Source organism: Harpia harpyja, chromosome Z, assembly GCF_026419915.1.
Source record: "Harpia harpyja isolate bHarHar1 chromosome Z, bHarHar1 primary haplotype, whole genome shotgun sequence".
In the NCBI taxonomy this organism is placed as follows: domain Eukaryota; kingdom Metazoa; phylum Chordata; class Aves; order Accipitriformes; family Accipitridae; genus Harpia; species Harpia harpyja.
Window position 1 is genome coordinate 84,581,764 of NC_068969.1, and position 19,219 is coordinate 84,600,982.

At 35.9% G+C, this 19,219-nt stretch overlaps 1 protein-coding gene across 6 annotated transcripts in view; it reads left to right on the forward strand.

Moving 5' to 3' along the window:
- The window catches only part of PTPRD (protein tyrosine phosphatase receptor type D), a 1,297,083-nt gene extending 1,284,985 nt beyond the window's left edge, over nucleotides 1-12,098 (forward strand). For all 6 annotated transcript variants that reach the window (XM_052775887.1, XM_052775885.1, XM_052775888.1 and 3 more), the window contains 3 exons: nucleotides 1,241-1,395; nucleotides 5,594-5,729; nucleotides 8,133-12,098. In XM_052775887.1, the coding sequence (XP_052631847.1) occupies nucleotides 1,241-1,395; nucleotides 5,594-5,729; nucleotides 8,133-8,201 (360 nt within the window). In that variant the 3' untranslated portion in view covers nucleotides 8,202-12,098. The remainder of the gene's footprint in view (nucleotides 1-1,240; nucleotides 1,396-5,593; nucleotides 5,730-8,132) is intronic.
- The last annotated feature ends 7,121 nt before the right edge of the window (nucleotides 12,099-19,219 follow it).

Consider the following 19,219-nt stretch of genomic DNA (forward strand, 5'->3'; position numbering starts at 1 on the left):
TGGTTTTCCTTTAGTTATTTTTAAAATCACTTCTATTTCATTTCAAAGGTCCATAATAGCTGAATGCTTGTGGTAGAAAGAAGAAAAAAAAAATATTTTTCTTGCCTCTGGCATAACTTTGGTTTTTTTGGGGGGGATCTCCTATAATCGTTTCAATTTTTCATAAGTTTCACTTAGTAGAAGACTATTTTGAAGACATGCAGGGTGGGCACTTAGGAAACAACATATCCAGAGGCACTAGTTCACATCAGTAGCTCATGTGCCCATGCTTTTATGCCAATGCTTCTAAACATTTCAGCTGTGCAGATTGACAGTGTCAAAATCATCAAGAACCTTGTTTGAAAATTCAGAACAAATCTACTTCATTGATTTGCATTGTATTTTTTCTTTTTATGTGTCCTGACCATTTGTTCATTAAATAGGCATACAGCAGAAGTTGGCGTTTAATACTTCCAGTGGCTTCATTATAAAAATAACCATGAGGCAGTATTCTGCAGTTTTAAACAATCCTGTTAGTATTCCTAACCAAAGGGAATGAACAGCTTCAGCTGACTTGTTTTGAGAGAGGAAGCCCTTCTTGATTTTTGACTGAGTCCCGGGTGTTAGTGAATGAAATTAAGATGATGGAAGGGAAGTTTATGGTTTGTTAAACAACTGGCTTGTCTTGACCCATCTTCTTCCAGGCAAATGTCCACCTCATAGAAAGGACCATAGTATTAAAGATACCATCTGCAAAGAGGGCAATGACTAAACATATCTTATCAGTAATGACATTCCTGCCATGCAGTAGATGAGCATATCTAGGAAATGGAGAGTCAGATTGAATGGCCTTATTCTACCTGTTCTATATGTAAAGCAATTCGCAGTCCACAGGATTCAAAATATAACTTACCAAAAAAATCTTACAACCTGTTAAGATTGTTATGTCTTTAGCCTCAGACATGCTTTTTACACAGGCAGAATATCAGACAACTCTCCTATCCAGTGCAGAAGGGACTCTATGCAGTGTTCTTAATGAAACCAACGTGGGCTGGGCCAATGTGTCCAAAAGCACCAGTGAATGTGTCCAAAAGCACCAACCAGTCCTGCAATTGAAAGAGTCTTCATAAACACGATCTTAGCTGTTCCCCACCTCATCTCAATGTCCTTGTTTTGTGATGGTCTTTCTGGTTGTTGGCTGACTGACTTCCAGCTGCTGGAACATGCTTTTGGGATACATTATTTGTGTCTTTTCTTAAAGGATGGCCAGTCCCGAACAGTGAGGCAGTTCCAGTTCACTGACTGGCCAGAACAAGGAGTGCCAAAGTCTGGAGAAGGATTTATTGACTTCATAGGACAAGTGCATAAAACAAAAGAGCAGTTTGGTCAGGATGGACCAATTTCTGTTCATTGCAGGTAAGTAAACAAAGCCTCAAAACAACTCATGTGCAGATTTGTTTTTTTCTAAAGTTGTTTGCTGATTGCAAAGGTGTATATGTAAATGGAATTTCATAGGTGAACTATCAGAAAATGTAATCAAATTGAAGATCTAAAAAGGAACACATAGGACTGCTTTATGAAATGGGAACTGTTCTGATATCCCATTTACACAGAAAAAGTTCTTCTTCAATATGTGGAAGCACATGATTTTTTCTTCACTTAAAAATGTGTCTAATGCAGGGTAAAAACAGTCTGGTCAATGCTACACACAAAAAGCAGTAGGAAGAGCCTTATCACAGGCTGCTATATCTGATACTTTTTTCCACTGGTAATTAAAAGTGAGGCTGTTATGTTGGTGGTAATTATTAGCTGTAAATAAGCTAGTTACACCTCAGTAGCAAATTAGTAGCAATCAAGATAAGACAAATAAAAATGGTAGCTATGTCAAGAAAGGGAATGGAATAGAAAGCAGTGTTTAGAAGCTTTGCCTGTCAAAAAATCATTGAGGTTTGGATTGGTGAATTCTAACTTCAGAATCTACTGCCCATTTTTTGATGTGATGACTTCCCTCAGTTCCTTTATAATTGATATGCAGATGAAAACAGCTTGCAGGGTGTGTAGGAATAATCCAGGGTGGGCTTTTTTAATATTCTTGTATTTTTTATTTATTTTCTCTACAGTGTTCTGGAGTCTATAGCAGATGGCCAAAAATAATGTCTTTATCTTTTATCTCTTATTTAATAAATTGTTTTCTATAAATTCCAGTAGGATTTTAGATACTCATTTCTGCAACATAAATTAAATTATTTTTTGGTAAATGAAACATCATTATTTATATAACAGAGATGCAAAATACTGATATGGGTTCCAAGTCCTTCCTGCAAGCCAAGTAATGCCCCAATACTAGCACGAAGACAAAATGAACAAGTTTACTAGAGCTTATGAATATACAGAGGGAGAGAGATTCCTATCCTTCCAAAGCCAAGAGCAATGAGAATTTATTAAAACACCAGTGTGTTTTAAGAGAGTTCCTTATGCTCCCCGAATCTGAAAGACTGAAAAAATAAATGTATTGGACTACTTGAATCGTACTTTTTTTGTGTGCCTAAAAACTTTTATGGCCTGCTAAGGAGAACGTCATTGCAGAGCAGTGTTTGGGATTCATTTAACAAGGAAAAATGAAGGACAACCATGATAAGAGCATACCTTATTTTTCCTGACATTAATGAGTTTTGAGAGCAGAGGAGTAACAAGCAATATTTATGCCTTTATGCAGACATACATAAGAAAGCAAAGTAATGGTATTCTTCTCATTTCTTTGTATGATGCAAACTTGTCCACTTGTGACTGCAATGAAACACTGCTTGCAGTAGGTTATGCATCCATTCCAAATGAGTGTGATCTTTCATGCTGAAATTATGGAGATTTTTACCATTGATTTTAGTAGAAACAAAGTCAAATGTAGTATAATTCATCATGGTTTGGTCTTTAAATGTCTTATCATCATTGTAACAACAATTTAGAGATTGGTCATGCTAATCATCATTATCAATGTTAGTCAACTTACATGAATAGGAAATATACCTAGCAAATTAGCAAGTTTATTTGTCTTTTTTCAGGATGTACAAGATCCTGGGTACTTGCACTTTCCTACTCTTTGTGGAATTATTGTAATAATGACTCCAGTTTGTACCATAATGAGTTATCAAGGATTTCTCTTGTACAGAGAAATTCTTCAAATGACAAACTCCAATGCCACTTCCCTATGGTTTCCTTCCTATTTTTCTCAAGTTTGCTTTCTCTGTTACACAGTAAAACCCTGCCACGCACAATTTTAAAATGTTCTCCTTCTCTGGCATTTTTACAAATAGACTGATGTGTTACAATTTTAAAATTTTCTAACCTCATCAGGCAGTTAATTAAAAAATAGCTAAAAACCCAAAGGACTGTTCACCTTGAAGCAAAATTTTCACTTCAACCAATTTTAGATATTTATAGTCTTGTCATTCCAGCTTTTAGCTGGAGAGTAAGGAAGACCACTCTTTCCCAGCATGCATTCAAGATATATTTTTAACAACAAACTCTCTGTAACAAAAACACCAATACTTCCTCATAGCTCATTGAAGCATCCTAACTTTGGTTTCTAACTGTTTAAACTTTGGTGAATCAGACTACATCATGAAGTAGTGCCTTCACTATTTACTAAATTAAGGATTCTTTAAAACCTATGTCGCATTGCTTCATTAAATGTCATGGTAGAACTCTGTTTGCTCTTTGGCTTGCACTGAAGGAAATCAGCTGATCATTAAAATGCTACTGGTACTGATGTGGACTTCCATCACTCTTTAGAAATCCTAAGCATCTTCTAATAGGAATTGATACAACATTAAAATATGCTTGCCACTGTCGGGGAACAGGGTCCATTTCCTACAGACTTTACTAAAATATTACACTTGATGGCTAGTTAGGATTTGCAAGCATTGAGATCTTTCCATATTAGTCTGTCTTCCTCATTAAGTAGCTTCTCCAGATACTTTTTCATTTCTTAAGAACACAAGACAACAAATTAATTGGCTCCTTTTGCTGAATTAAAGAGTTCTGAGTAGTTTTTTTAAAGTAATAAAAATGTGACTGTGTGAGGCTAGAAGTGTTTGCACATATTTAGAAAATCATACTTTTTTGTGTTGGATATCTTTAAATAGTTGAGCAGGATCAGGGAGAATGGAAAATGGTTATCTGCCTTCACTCTGCTGGTCACTTTCTGGGCTACTTGATTTAGATGACACTGTCATCAGCTCTATAAAGTCCAAGCAGGTTCCAGTACTATTTCTCCAGGATTTTTTCAGCATGGTTCTTAAACATTAGCTTTCTAATTTACCTCATCAGGGAAAGGAGACCTTACACTCCAGTTGCTCTAGATGTCCAGGACTGTTGTCATCACATATAGATAAACCAGCACTTAGAGCATGATATTTTGTCAAGTTGTGTCTCAGTTGTCCTTTGGCTCCAGCTCTCCAAAGGCACACAGGTTATGCAAAATTGCTAAATCCAATTGCATATATTTAATAGCCCTAGAAGTGCACTGATCTAGACCAAACACTAAAATACCATCATACAATTTGGACATTCAATCTCCACACTAGTCTTGAGAATTCACTGGATCTCTGTCATAGTCCATGTCAACGTTCAGAGTTCTTCAGTCTTTCCCTGCTGTTCATGTTCTTCCACTCTCCTGTCTGGTGAATAGGTCTCATAAATCTCCAGCTTCCCAAGTCTATCTGACTAGAGAAAATCTTGTGAAATTATTAGCATTAACAGTGAGATGATGGGGTGCTTAATTTCCACACATACAAGTTCAGACTTGGAAAATCTTTTTTTCTGTAGTTACCTGTCTCTTTGTCCAAGACTCATCCTTATGAATAAGTGATTGTTTAATTTTAATAACTGACAACTATTGGCTTTATTGATTGCAGGAACTTCCATCACTTCTTGGGGGTTTTAGCTAATAAGAGAAACCCAAGACAGAACAGAGAGCAAACAAGCCATATATTCAAAGACGACATTTCAGACTAGTGTGGACAGACATGGTATATGTATATCAGTATTGGAAAACTAAAGATCCAGACTGCCAGACTTGAAAAAAAACTGTGTCTTAAGGTTTTTGTATATCCGTTACCGAAATCGCAGTGTGTCTGAACAATTTCAATATTAATTGAAAATCCACTGACAAAGTAGAAGGTAAACTAACTCACTGAAGATGTGCAAAACAGGGCCTGTACATGAACGAGCTAAAGTAAAGCAAGCAGTAAAATACATTTTGGCATCTTTTGCTCATCAATTCCAGCATAGGTCATTGGCAACAAACGTTCTCATTTTCCTTCACCAGTCACTGATTACTCTATATCTAGATGAACAAACCAAGTCACTTTGCAATGAAGACTGGAGAGTCAGGAAGTACTTAGTAGCATGCAAAGTTTGCTTGAGCGCAATTATTCTTCTGAATGCAATGCGGTAGTTTGCTGTGGAATTTTGCTTAGTGAGCCTTTCCCCATATAGAAATGTGTACACATATGGTGTGTTGTAACCACAGATAATTTGTCAGCCAGTTCTTTCAGCATTAACTGTCAATTAACATTCCTTTTTTCCTTTCTATTTTTTTCTTTTATTCCAACAGTGCGGGTGTTGGAAGGACTGGAGTATTCATAACCCTGAGCATTGTGTTAGAAAGAATGAGATATGAAGGTGTTGTAGATATCTTCCAGACTGTCAAAATGTTAAGGACGCAGCGGCCAGCCATGGTACAGACAGAGGTGAGCAAGACAGCATTCACATACAATGGTGATGGAAAAGAAGGGGTATTTCCACAGCCAAAAAATGCACAGATAGAGACTGTATAAAATGTGCTTCCATTTGTATCTTAAGTTATATGGTGACTATATGACTACAGTGTAAAATCTACCATTAAGATTCTGCAAGGACTATTTCCTGTTACAGCAGTAGATACTGCAAGCTGGGGAAGAAAAAAATTATTTCAGTAGTGAATCCTAAACTATGGTAGTTGAGGAAAACCATTTTCCAAGAAGCATTATCCATTTTTATTTGAACCTTTGTTTCCTGGCAGAAATGTGTGGTAATAAAGAAGGAGGCAAATTGTTTATGCAGGTGGATCCACTGATTTTTTTGTTCTGGGAGCAAAGTGTTGTTCATGGCTTCAGACTGACACTGTATTGTTTTCATGGTTTTCTTGACTTTGTGTCACCAAGCAAGTGGCTGCTTGGCCTGAAAATCATAATGGTAAATTCAGCATTCAGGAAAACTGTAGTGTAAATAATTTCTGTGCTAGCAAGAGTGCCATAGAGAAATAAGGGAGGGATAAGCAGTATCAACTGATTTCCTGGGCCTGGATGCTTGGAACTGTCGTGTCATAAAGAATACTTAAACATTTTTCAGTTGTGCTTAATTTCTACTTAAATTTCTGAACTGGAGACTTCAACTAAGCCAGAGCCAATAGGTTAGGAGAACCAAGCAAAAGGGCGAGAGAAGGGAAACATTTTAGGTCATACATTTATTTAGTATAATTTGATTGACACTGGCCTTTAAATTACAGTCTGTGAAATTTAAAATGGTTCCCCAGAGTTTGCCATTTTCCACAAGAAAATTAAACTTGTTCAATAAAAGCTGGGTAGTCTTATTTTTGAGAAGACAACTTCATAAAAACTTATATGAAAAATACAGATATTTATTTTTAATCTTGTCAGTTAGCCAAGTAAATTACTGTAACCAAACCTAAAAATTAATTCTGTTTCTTTTCCATTACCATCTTTCTTCTGGATAAGCAAAATGAAAAATGACTGCTTTCTGTTGTTCTGGTTCCAAGAAATAACTACAGCATACAGAAAACCTATGCTTCTTGGAGCTTACCTGACAAATACAGAGTTCAGCTATGCAGTATATTCTCCCTCCTACTACTTTGACTTATTTCTGTATGCTACCCTTCATACTCCCTGTTGAAAGTAGAAGTGTTGTGTACTCATTTCTTTCAGGATTCTGTGGAAAACAAATCTCTCATTCAGTAGTATAACCTGCCAGGAAATCTATTCTTTATTCAACAAAGCACTTGAACTCCATGTGGACCACACATACACTTAAAATTTACACATATGTCTAATTCATTCTCCCACCGTTGCAACAGGAAGCAGAAGAGACCTGTTAGTGATCACACCACTACATTCAAGCAAACATCTGATGACTTTCCTGGTCTCCAAAAGAATTTTAATTATGATCTTAACAAGTATAACCCGTGTGGGGTTACCACATAGCACTATCAGATAAATAAGCAGACCTTGATATTTTGGATGGCTTTCAGAAGCAATTTCTCTTCTTTTTTTTCTTTTTCTTTTTTAACATTTAAAACCTGAGTGGTAGTTGCAAAGGAGTATGCAGACATGCCATTTTAGTCTAAGTGTGCAATATTACATAAATGCACAAAAGGACTGCTGTGTAGGGGTGGGAATAACATGAAATGCCAAATGTTGGAATCACCAGAGGTCTAAGCAAATCTCTCACCACACTGAACTTTTCCCTGCTTCCAAGTATAGGTTGAAATGGAATCTGTTTCATGTTAATAAGGTGCTTTAGCTGCATATTTCTTTCTTAGGCGCTTTTTGTGCCACAGGCTAAGATATTTTCACATCTTCATCAAAGCCTATATTACTGAAACTTTGGGATTCCCTTTACTTCCTTAACATGATTTTTAACCTCGTGGTTTTCCATATAGCATTCCATATTAAGGCTGTGATGGATTTTTTCACTTAGTGTGTTGTATTTGCTATAGAGTTAATTCGATATTTTGCTATTTATTTTAAAATACATGGGGGAAAGCATCTTAGCACGCTCCCATAAGAAGAAAGCTTTATGCTGATGTTATATTAATCCAGAATAACAAACGGTCAGTAGGTAGGTATATAGTCTCTGCACAAAAAGAAGCTGCATTCTGTGGAAATGTTATTGCATTAAATGAGTATCTATCTTCATCTATTGTAACTCAGACTGGTTTTCTGTTGATGTCAGCAAGAGAATATTGCTGAACTGCAGATGACTCTGCGGTACATTTGTCTGTAGCCACAAAGTATTCACTCTTAGTTGAAAGAAAATAGAAACCAACCAACAAGCTGGCTTTTTGATGATTTTGTTGTCTATCTTTCTTTCTCCAGGATCAATACCAGTTCTGCTATCGAGCCGCACTGGAATACCTGGGCAGCTTTGATCACTATGCAACATAAAAACCCATCACGGATTTTTATTGCAGGCCCTTTAAGATCCAGAGAGCCGCTTCTGAGCCATACTATGTGCTTTAGAAGTACTTCTTAACTCTTAGCTAAGGAGCGATTATTGGGGATATATAAAATAAAATAAAAAAAAAAAAACAAACAAAAATAATGGGGATATATAAAACAAAAAAAACAACAAAAAAAACCCTATTCCATGTGGACCAAGAATTCACAGTTTAATAACCTAACCATAATAAAAGAATCCTGACCACTGAGGCGTCTGAAGGATCTCATTTACAGATACCTCAAGGGTTCGACATTGGTTGAAGTTAAAGGGAAGAGGAAATTAATCAGAAAGAATGATCATCTTGTTCAGGATTGCATGCTTTTGCAAAGAGGAATTTTGAGAGAACTGCAGTTCAGTGCAAGATGTTTGTTAACAGGTTGGGTCCTGGCTTCTCAAACAAAGCAGACTCTTTACTTCAACATCACCCCTTCCCATCATACTGCTCATCATAACACTTTAGGGAAAATGTGGAAATGTTTAAAAAGAAAGTCCTTGATTTAGTTTTTTAGTATTGTAAAGATACTGCTGACCTGTGCTTCATTTTTAACTGTGTAAACTTTTTCCTTTTTTTAACAAGAGTTTATCATTCAAGGAAGTGAATTAAAGAAAAGGTTGCATAACTGTTAATCTTTCTGTTTAAAAAACTGTAGATTTTTTTTAAGCTCTAGAACTGTTATCTGTAATATCGTGCTGTAGAAATGTTAAATAATTTGAAAATTTGCACATTTTTGTGCAGTCCTATATTTATCTACAGTACCACAATCTTGTTAGTTATTACTTTTACAATTTTGTTTGGTTTATTTTTCTTTAAGAAAATATTCATTGTAATCAGTTAAATCAAAATGGGGCTATTTGGTTTTTTTGGAATCAACAGGGAGGCGCAAAGTATAAAGATGCTGCTAACACACACACACGCACACATATTCACATGCACACCCACGCCCTCTCTCTTTCTATATATAAAGTATGGGTATGTATTACTGTCTACCCTTGTCTAACTCTCTGTATTGTTACAGAGATACAGATAGGTAGATACTCACACACATACACATAAACGTATCAATTCTTCCATAGGTGAATTTATCAAAACATTGGGAAAGTTTTTCAGCATACTACAATTATATTAAACTGCTATTTGATCATCTCTGCATTTCCAAGGTTCGTAAACTTCTGTTTCAAAGGGAAGTGAGGAATGCACATCATTGATATTTGAACATCATCTCTGTCCCAAATAATACTTCTATCCACATTGCCACTTGAACACACACACACATACATGCACACACATGCACACACACACACACACACACAGAGTATGTGATTTAGGCTTCCAGTGAAGTTCAATATTTGTAACACTATAGTGCAATAAGAAATCATATTATTAAATGTAGGAGGTGTGCATGTGGGAAAGGTCAGTGCATATCCCTTTAGGAGGGGAGAATGTTGTAATATACTAGGTATTAAGATGTTTTAAAATTGTATTCAATAGTATACTGTCTATAGTGTGCGCTATATAATTTACATTTGTCATATGTAACAGGGCAAAGCCAAACACACATTGCTCTGTGAAATCAAACATTTTGTGGCATACAGCTTTGTTTGGGGATGCTGGGTTTTATTTTAATTTCACATTTAGAGTGCCTTATATTTGATGCCTATTTTGAATAGCATTTCTTTAAGTTAGCCTTCATTTGTATTTAGTTCAGTTTGTTCATATCTCTGTTATTCTTTTCAAACATTTTAATACATGTATCAGACAATTTTGAAAAATATGCATTTCCAGTTTCTAATCAAGTATGGATGGTAATAAATGATAACCCAGAACATGTAGGTAGTCAAGGCCCTTTATCTTTCCATATTTCCAATAACGGATCAGCGCAGAAATTAGAAATCTATTTCTCATTGCCTTTTCAAACCCACTGTGTTACTGGTTATAGTGTTATCATTGCAGAGATGTAGCAGTACACTAGCAGTAGTTGACATTAGCAGTGCTCATGGATCTTTTTTTATTATTATTTTGGGCCAAGTCCTGCTTATTCACTTGTGTCAACAGATTGCTAAAGTCAAATCATTGCTTTCATTGGGAGGGTTCATGTAAGGCTAGCAAGACTGAACCCACAGGATATATTTGGGTGTGACACTAGATTTTTCTTCTGGGAAACAAAGAAAATTCTGCAAACAGGACAAAGTACTTTTTGAGACTCTTAATAGGATGTCATTTGCATTGACCCTGGTTTCCATCATGCCTTCTGCCATTGTCAGTACATGAGTATCAAAGGAATTCTTTCTTTGGGGTTTCAAATAGCATTAGTATGGCTTGTCAATGTGACCTCAACTTTTTTCTTCTTCTTCCACTTTTCCCACTAACAGCATATAGAAAATTATGAAAGACCAAACTCTAGCAAGCATTGTATTCGAGCACTTTTGTAAAGAAAAAAAAAAAACACAAAACACACAAAAAAAATCAAAACAAAAATAAAAAAATATATATATGGAATAGAAGTATTTTAGAAGGCTACCTCAGAATGAGATTCTATAACTTACACCTGAACCAGAGAAGAATGTGCACTATGTTTCTTCTTCTTTCTTGATTTGTATTTTAAAATAATTATTGAAGTGCCAGGTCATGTGGTGTAGTCATGTTCTTCAACTCAAATGTAGGGGATCAGAAAACCACAATAATCTAAAAAGCAGCATTTTGGAAACATAGGCTAGGGAGGATTCTTGCACACCAGATCTGTAAAAGGATCAGAGCATTCTCCCTAGCAGACTGTCTTGCAAGCTCCAAAGAAAATAAGGGAAGAAAAAAAAAAAGCAGAGCCAATTTGTGAGGAAAACTGTTGTACAATTAAATATTCGTTTTAGTTTTTATGTTTCTTAAAATAACTGTTAGCATCATTGATGTGCATTCCACTTTCTGTGTTCTTACATATAGTCATTATAGAGTTAATTTGTGAGCATCTTTTTGTCTACATATATCATACATTTCCAAGCTTAAAATTGGTTTCATCAGCATAACCAGTACGGTGCTATTATTTACATTTATATGTGTAGTTATGTCTAATTTTGTAATTAGTTGCAATGGAGAAACAAACCCACAAAATGTATAAAAGTGATTTATACAGAAGTTTAATTTAGCTCTTTTTTTAAAAATTATTTGAGTGGTTAGATAGTGGAGAGGATGGCTGGGGGAAGGAGTGGCCCTCTAGGGAGATTTGCACTTTCTGTATGTACCTTTGTACTATGCACTGCCCTATTGATTCTACACCCAATAATGTTATAACTTGAACCCATCTGTAAGAAACTGCTTATAAAATCCACTTGTGTATATTTAAATGACACAGAACATGTAAAAAGGAAAAAAAGAATGTTTGCAATGACTAAAAAAAAATGCAACTGCTTTTTTCCTTTTATTCTCTCCTATTTTTTTTTCTTATTTTCTTTTCCTTTTTTCTTTCTTTTTTTTTTTCTTTTCTTGGTGCCCTGATACTCTACAGATATCAGAAGGCTGCAGGTCTCATCATAACCATCTGTTATGTGGCTTTGCCATTCAAGCTTGGAGTGTCTTTACAAAGATAATAAAAAATTGTGTTCTTTGCTCTTGTTTTGGATGCATAGACTGAAAAATTTAAAAAATTACCTTGTAAAATGGCTTGTTAAAAAAGATACAATTACCTCTAATTAGTAGTACGCATAAATGTTTTACAGAATGAAAGGCGTGCTTTTTATTTTCTTACTTCGTTACATTGGTGGCGAAAGAAAGTCTGTATGAAAATCAGTTCTTTGCTGACACAAGTTCCATTTGTTACAAATGAATTCTAATAAAATGTCAGTGTTATGCAGCCCTGGTCTTCTTTCTTAAGCAGTACTTTTGAAATCAAAACTTGTTTGGTCCCTCTTGGTGATAAAGGAGTTTAATTGGAACTACAAAGCAGTCATTAATCTTCTTAACTAGCAGCTGGACAGTGGAAAATGCATTCTTAGGTTAGCAAATACATATCATCTTCAGCAGCAAATTTTGAGCCAGCATAGGGAAACTCTTTGGCATATATTCCCATAGCTTCATGAATTTAATTGAAATTATCACGCTTTAAATGCCTCAGGAGTTCCCCTTTGTGCTTTAGAAATGTATCGTTACACTGAGTAAATAGACCTCTGTCCATTCATAGGTGCAACCCAAAGAGGGCAAAATATCCACATATTTGGGGCAAATTGTGAATTTTCCAGTCCTGCAGATTTGGCAGGTTCTGGAGTAAATCCAAAGTCACTGGTCAGAATTCAGTTACTGAAATTGTGGCAAGCAGTTGTGACAGATTTTTGACTCATTTCTGCTATGCACTGCATGTGCAGCGAGTGCAAACATGGGTCTGTGAAGCTGCTATCCAAACACTGTGCAAGTGTTTTCAAACACTCTGAAAAAGTTTTAGATGAACACACCAAGTGTATTGAGGCAAGCCACAAGGGGCATGGCACAGCAATCTAGTCAAGGAAAACATAAAAGAGTATTGCTCTGTTGCTTGTTTTGAAAGAGGGCAGGTTCTGTGTTCAAGATTGCTTTGTTAGTAAGGGAACACAGTCTATTAGCAATTACTATTAAGTATGTGTTAATAAAGAATTCTCTGTGCTGGAAGGATGTGCAAAGACATTAACATTAGGCTGATTTCTAAGAACTTGTATTGTTCTTAGCCTAATTTCCACGTTAAGATGGTGGTAATAGTGTAAATGTGAAGCCTTGGTATTCTTACAGTCTTATTAATGTTTTTCCACTGACTTCTGTGGATTTTGCAATTACTGCTTTGCAGGCTGCCTTTGGCTTGAACGTTTTTTGCGTAGTCTGTGCAAGGTGGTTTAAAGCTGTGTTATGTAAGGGTTTCTTTGACTATCTGAGTGGCTTTAGATGGTGCCCTTTAATGTCAGCATTGACTTCTTTGGATTTTCCTGTTCTGTGCATCTAGCATGGGCCAAAATAAAGTGTGAAAATGAATACTGACAAAAAGATTTGGCTATGTATGGGTTAATACATTTTAAGTTAATGGGTTTTAACAAGACTAGTTCTAATTCATGCTTCCTTCACACAGAAAAAATATTTTTATGTTGTGTACTTTGAGATCATTAAAGTTAAGAAATGCTGTTGAGATGTGAAATTAACCCATCTCAAAGCAAAACAATAGCTACAGACTTTCAAACACAATAACATTTACATCTTTTCAATATTATACAAACACTTGGATCAAATTCCCAGATTCCCAGAATCTTTGGTGTTCTTTCACTCTGGTATCTCTCAAAATGAGGCAGTTGGTTCTGATTCTAGAGCAAGAGAGGATTTCTATCTGTGGTTTGTATTTCTTTTTCCACTGCCCGCTTCTCCTAGTCTGTGTGAGCTTAGGACAAAAGTGAGCTACTGGTAAAGGTATAAACAGCGTATTGAAAAAGTAGTCATAAAGAATATATAGAAAGAAATTTTTCACTAACCAGAGTGTCCAGAACAGGTCAGTACCCAATAGATCAGTACCCAATGAAAGCTAAAGAACATTATAGCCATCACTGGTCAAGAAAGGGACAGAAAAATGTTCATAGAAATTGCTGAGTCCTTTTTGCTTCAGATATGAAAATGATCTTTTTTTTTTTTTTTCCTCTTAACCAGCTTTATAAGCAGAATGATCTCTAATTACTTTTCACAGACTTTGGACTTTTGAGGAAAATAACCAGCAAATTTGCTGATGCGTAAGCTGACCTACCAGTGATAAATGACTTCCTCTTCTGTAAAACTTAACATGATAAAAAATACATATCTTGCCTGTGGAGTTGCTGAATTCTATGAAATAGCCTTGCATCTCAAAACCTTGAAATTTAACATCTTCAGACAATCAAAATTCAACAATAGCACTGGATCAAATTGGCAAAAATGTCCACAGAAGGTACCAAATGGTATCAATATTATATGCACTGTCAAAGAATATCTTTAAAGAAGTTTTAGAAGTGTGAAATAGTGGTACTTTTTTCATTGTGTCGTGGTGCATGGGGAAATGAAACACTGATGGGGTATGAGGCTATGTACCTATAGCAAATTTTTATTTTAAGACTTGTGGCAAATTCTTATTTTATTTCATTTTGTTTTGTTTATTTTTTTATTCTGTTCTATTTGTTTATTTCATTCTGATTTTTTTTGTTTTCTTTTTAAGGAGGGAATATTAATGCAGTCCTACTGACTGCAACTTTTGGAAAGTTATTTAATTCAAAAACTGAAGGATTTGAATAATGTTGTTGGACTGATATTCAAGAGAGAATATTTTCTCTGTATACTGTCCAGTGTGTTTTAAACAAGCTGGTTCTGTCCTCCAATTCTGCTTATGAAGTGTACCATAGTAGGATGCAGAATATTTTTCTATTGCTAATGCAATGAGTCAAGATGGGAGAAAACATCTGCCAACTAGCTTTCAGAGGAAAGCAGAATGATAACCTGCAAATGAGACATTGTAGTGAATAGAGATCATTTTATATCTAGACTATAAATAGGATGCTTTTGAACCCAAAATGCATTCAGCTTGCTTCTGTCAGCAGAAGTCTTTATTATTGTAGCGGGAACAAGCGAACAACCTTTCGTTGCCAATAAAAGCAGTTCATTATATATTCACAGCCTTATTGGATCTAGAATGCAAATCTTTAAAGTCAAAACTGCCTGGAAATGCCTTTCCTTCTCTCATACATAAAAACAAGAGAACAGAATGTAAGATTTTCTTCATTGGAAGAAATAATTTGAAAATACATGAGGATTACTATATTTTCTGGTCCTCAAAAATCCAGTTTGCTCTTGAAATCTGTTAGGGTCTAAAGGACTTGAATGAGCCCATTGTGCTACTGTGGTAGGCACTTTACAAACACACAGGAAGTTCTCATCTATACAGCAAAAGAAAACAAAACATTATCTAGAGGCTGTAGGTAGCATTTCTGAGTTCATGAGGCAAATCAGTGTCATCGTTGACTCTGAAGCCAAACCAACCAGCTAGTGTTACCACTACAAGGCATCTTATTCAGGCACTGTGGTAATTCAAAGTAAGCACAGCAAAATCTGCAAAAATCAGTGACTAATGTTGAGTACCCAGTAAACCATTGAACACAGATCTGGCAAAACAGTCATCTTTTGCTGACAACAGTAAAACCGTGTACTTCTGTTCCATGTACATAACATGTTTATCAAGTTAATACAACATGCTCTCGATAGTCCACACCTCCAGAGAATATTTTGCAAACATTTCATACATTCACACCTTCTGTTTGAACTCATTTTATTCCATTTCTTCTGTAAAAGTTTGCTATTCTCTTTTCATCAAATGCTTATACTTGTTCATTGACTGCCTCCTTTGAAACTTAGTCCCTGCTGGTTTTAGAGAATTGGTACCCAATTTACAGCACCATGCAGAAAACTGGAATGACAGAGTAAGGCCCAAGCCTAAGTACTCAGCCTAGAGGGAGCGATATATTTGGCTGCAAAATAATTCTTAACCATTTTAGAATGTGGCTGCAGAATAGCTCTTATGTAATGAGGAGGCAACAGAGCAGCCTTTCAGCATGGTGAAGTAGAGCTCTCTCTTGGGTAAAGAAAAGGAAAAATGTGGTCTCCTATTTAGCTCTAACATAGATACAGGAAATAACACAATATTCCAAGTGGTATTTGGGGGTGTTTTGATTTTGGTTGGTTGTGTTTTGCTGGATTTTTGTTTGTTTGTTTGTTTAAGACAATATTTGTTTCTATTGAAAATCACTACCAATAAGGAGTGTTTATTTTTAGTCTACTGGTTTTGGGTGGAATGGAGTTTATTTTCTTCATAGCAGCTCTTATGGTGCTGTGTTTTAGATTTGTGACCCTGTGTTGATAACACACCAATGTTTTAGTTATGGCTTAGCAGTGCTTACGTGGTATCAAGGCCATTTCTGTTTCTCATTCTGCCCCACCAATGAGTAGGCTGGGAGCACACAAGAAGTTGGGAGGGGACACAGCTGGGACAGCTGACCAAAGGGAAATCCCATACCATATGACGTCATGCTCAGCAATAAAAGCTGGGGAAAGCAGGAGGAAGGGGGTATGTTTGGAGTTATGGCATTTATCTTTCCAGGTAACCATTATGCATTATGCCCTGGTTTCCTGGAAAGGGCTAAACATCTGCCTGCTGATGGGAAGCAGTGAATGAATTCTGTATTTCACTTTAGTTGTGCATGCAGCTTCCATTTTACCTATTAAACTGTCTTTATCTCAACCCATTTTTCTCACTTTTACCCATCTGATTGTCTCCCCATCCCACTAGGGGGGTGGAATGAGCGAATGGCTGTGTGGCGCTTAGCTGCTGGCCAGCGTTAACCCACATTTGGTTACTGATTTTTATTGTTTGTTGTTACTTCCAAGGCTGACATAGACCAGAAATTGCAACTGACGCTCCTGGAAAGCCAGCTGCAGAGAAGCTTTTCCTGCACGCTCTGTGAAGGAGCAGGAGGAAGAATACAATGGTCAAGCCCATGAAGTACAAAGTGGGAAAAAACCTGTTGCTGTCTAGAAACTGTAGATAATAAGGTGTGAGGGATAAAGAGCGCAACAAATACACAAACACTATCCACATTCATTGACTAAAAGTCAATTTCTACAAATTCTATAGAAAAACTACAAGTCTGCAAACAAACCTCACAGATGAGGTCATTGGAGCTTCAGTTAAAACCTTGCTCTTATACACGCTACTCACATGAAAGCACCACCAGCACTGGTCTGTGTGGCTAATTGAAGAAGTAATCCAAAGTGAAAGATCTCTAGGAGGAAGTGAAAGAGCTACCATCCTTCGTGCATGCCACTGCTTAGGTCAAATGCATGTACAAATACATTTAAGATAAGAGAATGCATTTCAAGGCTTTTTTTTGAGTAAGTTTAAAATTATGAATATTTATTTCTTAAATACCAGATATAAATGAATCATCTTGAAGTAAACAAAATTCTGACTTCAATAGAAAAGATTTTTTTTCCTATTTTTGGCTTTTTATTCATAGGATTTAAGCTAAGTACTATCAAATAAGTAATATAGGCAACAAAAGAGATTTGGGAAATATCTGATATTTGGTAATTTTTTAGAGGATGTATGAAAAAAAATCTGTGTAGCTTTGTTATGTCTGAATCACTTAATCATGTACTCTTCAGAAGTAATGGAAAATGAACATATGTGCTCCATAGGCAGACAGGATTTTTCCTCTCTAATAATTAAGAGTACTCAACTGAAATCATGGAGATTGACTGGAATTAGAAATACAGTTAATTTATTCCTTAGAAGTGTTTTTGTTGCATTAATATTTTTTGCTGATGTCTTTTGAGAACCCAGCTGAACATACTCCTTGGCCTGATTACAAAATTTATTGTTTTAAACTAAAGAATATTTTGTGTGATTGTGTTAATTTCAAAATTGCTAGGAGTAAATTCCGAAAGGGCTAAAAGGCTAATCACATGCTGAGAGATGCGCTCTTTTATATATACATATCTTGTTCTACACAAAGTATTACAGAAACAAAAGCTAGATCTGCTTTTGCATTTCAGCGTTTGGGAAGTGTTTTATCAAATGAAATGTTAAAAGTTCAGTCATGTTATGAGGAAACTTCTGCTTATAAGTAAATTTTCTCATAGAAGCATCACATAGTTTAATTACATATTTGGATGGGGAGGGGGTGCAAAGGAAGAGAGAGAGACGTATGAAATAAACTCTGTTGATGGCATCCACTCTAGGTAGTTGCTGACATCATTCTAGTATGTTTTATATTTTGACTTTGCCTCCCTTTTAATAGCTGTAAGAGGGAAATTAGTATCAATATGGTTTGTCTATTTTTGACAGAAATTTCCTTTAGGCAAGGATTTTATTTGTCTATAAGCACACACCTACATTGATCACTATAAAATAGCACAAAATTATTATTTCATGGGATGCTAGAGAGTCAAACAATATAAATTCAGGATCAACAAGCTCAGACAAATCCTTACAAAGTGGAAAGGCAGTGAAATTTAACGTAGGCACAGCTTTGCAAACAGAAGTTCCTCCCTCCTTCCATCAATGTAATAGGATATTAAAACTATTCTTGAGAGAAGTTATTTTGTGAAAGGGAGGAGAAAAGAAAGGTAAGTAACAAAAGGTATCCTTGGGATGACCACACTAAACAGACTGGGACAGGGGGGAAGATAGTGACTTTGTTTCAGCTTGGCACTAGTTAATTAACAGCTTTCAGTATCTAGAGAAAAGCAAGGTGAGAAGGAAGCTTTGAACCAGATAATTTGATGGCTTTATGGCAATACTTAATATGAAGTGGTTTCAGAAAGTTGATGAAAGCTTTGTCCTTTGACCTGCATGTACATACAACAAAATGGGTAACTTCTTCCAAGAGGCATGCAACTTTTTTCAAATTCAAAAGGGCAAAAGATGTGAAAAGAAGCATGAATGTTACCACATTTCCCGTGAAGCAGAAGCTGAGTATTTTCTGATCCTGTATGTGGTATATAGTGGCTACTGAATCACCTAAAAGTTCCCTTGAGCCAGGGAGGTTTGAAGAGGCTGCTTCTGAAGCAAAAATCTGACCTAACAGAACCATGTGGTATAACTATTCTCCATGACAGAGCTGGAGGATCTCATGAACACAAGGCTTCAATCATTACAGAATTATGACAGGCTTCTCAGCTTCTTCCATATTGTATCTTTATACCTCACAGTCCATAATGGCTCCTTCTCTAACAGTCCTGTGATATACTGAAATATTATTCATATGTTGTACCTGCAAACTGTGCAATATTGGCCTATCTATGCACACATCAGTTTGTCAACTCAGTATTTTAAGTCAACATTTAAGTTTCTCCAGGACTATATTCAATTGTCAGCTAGTTGTGTATATGTCTGCTACTAGGACTATTTTACATGCTGATGTATCTGACATCTAATGCAACAAAAGT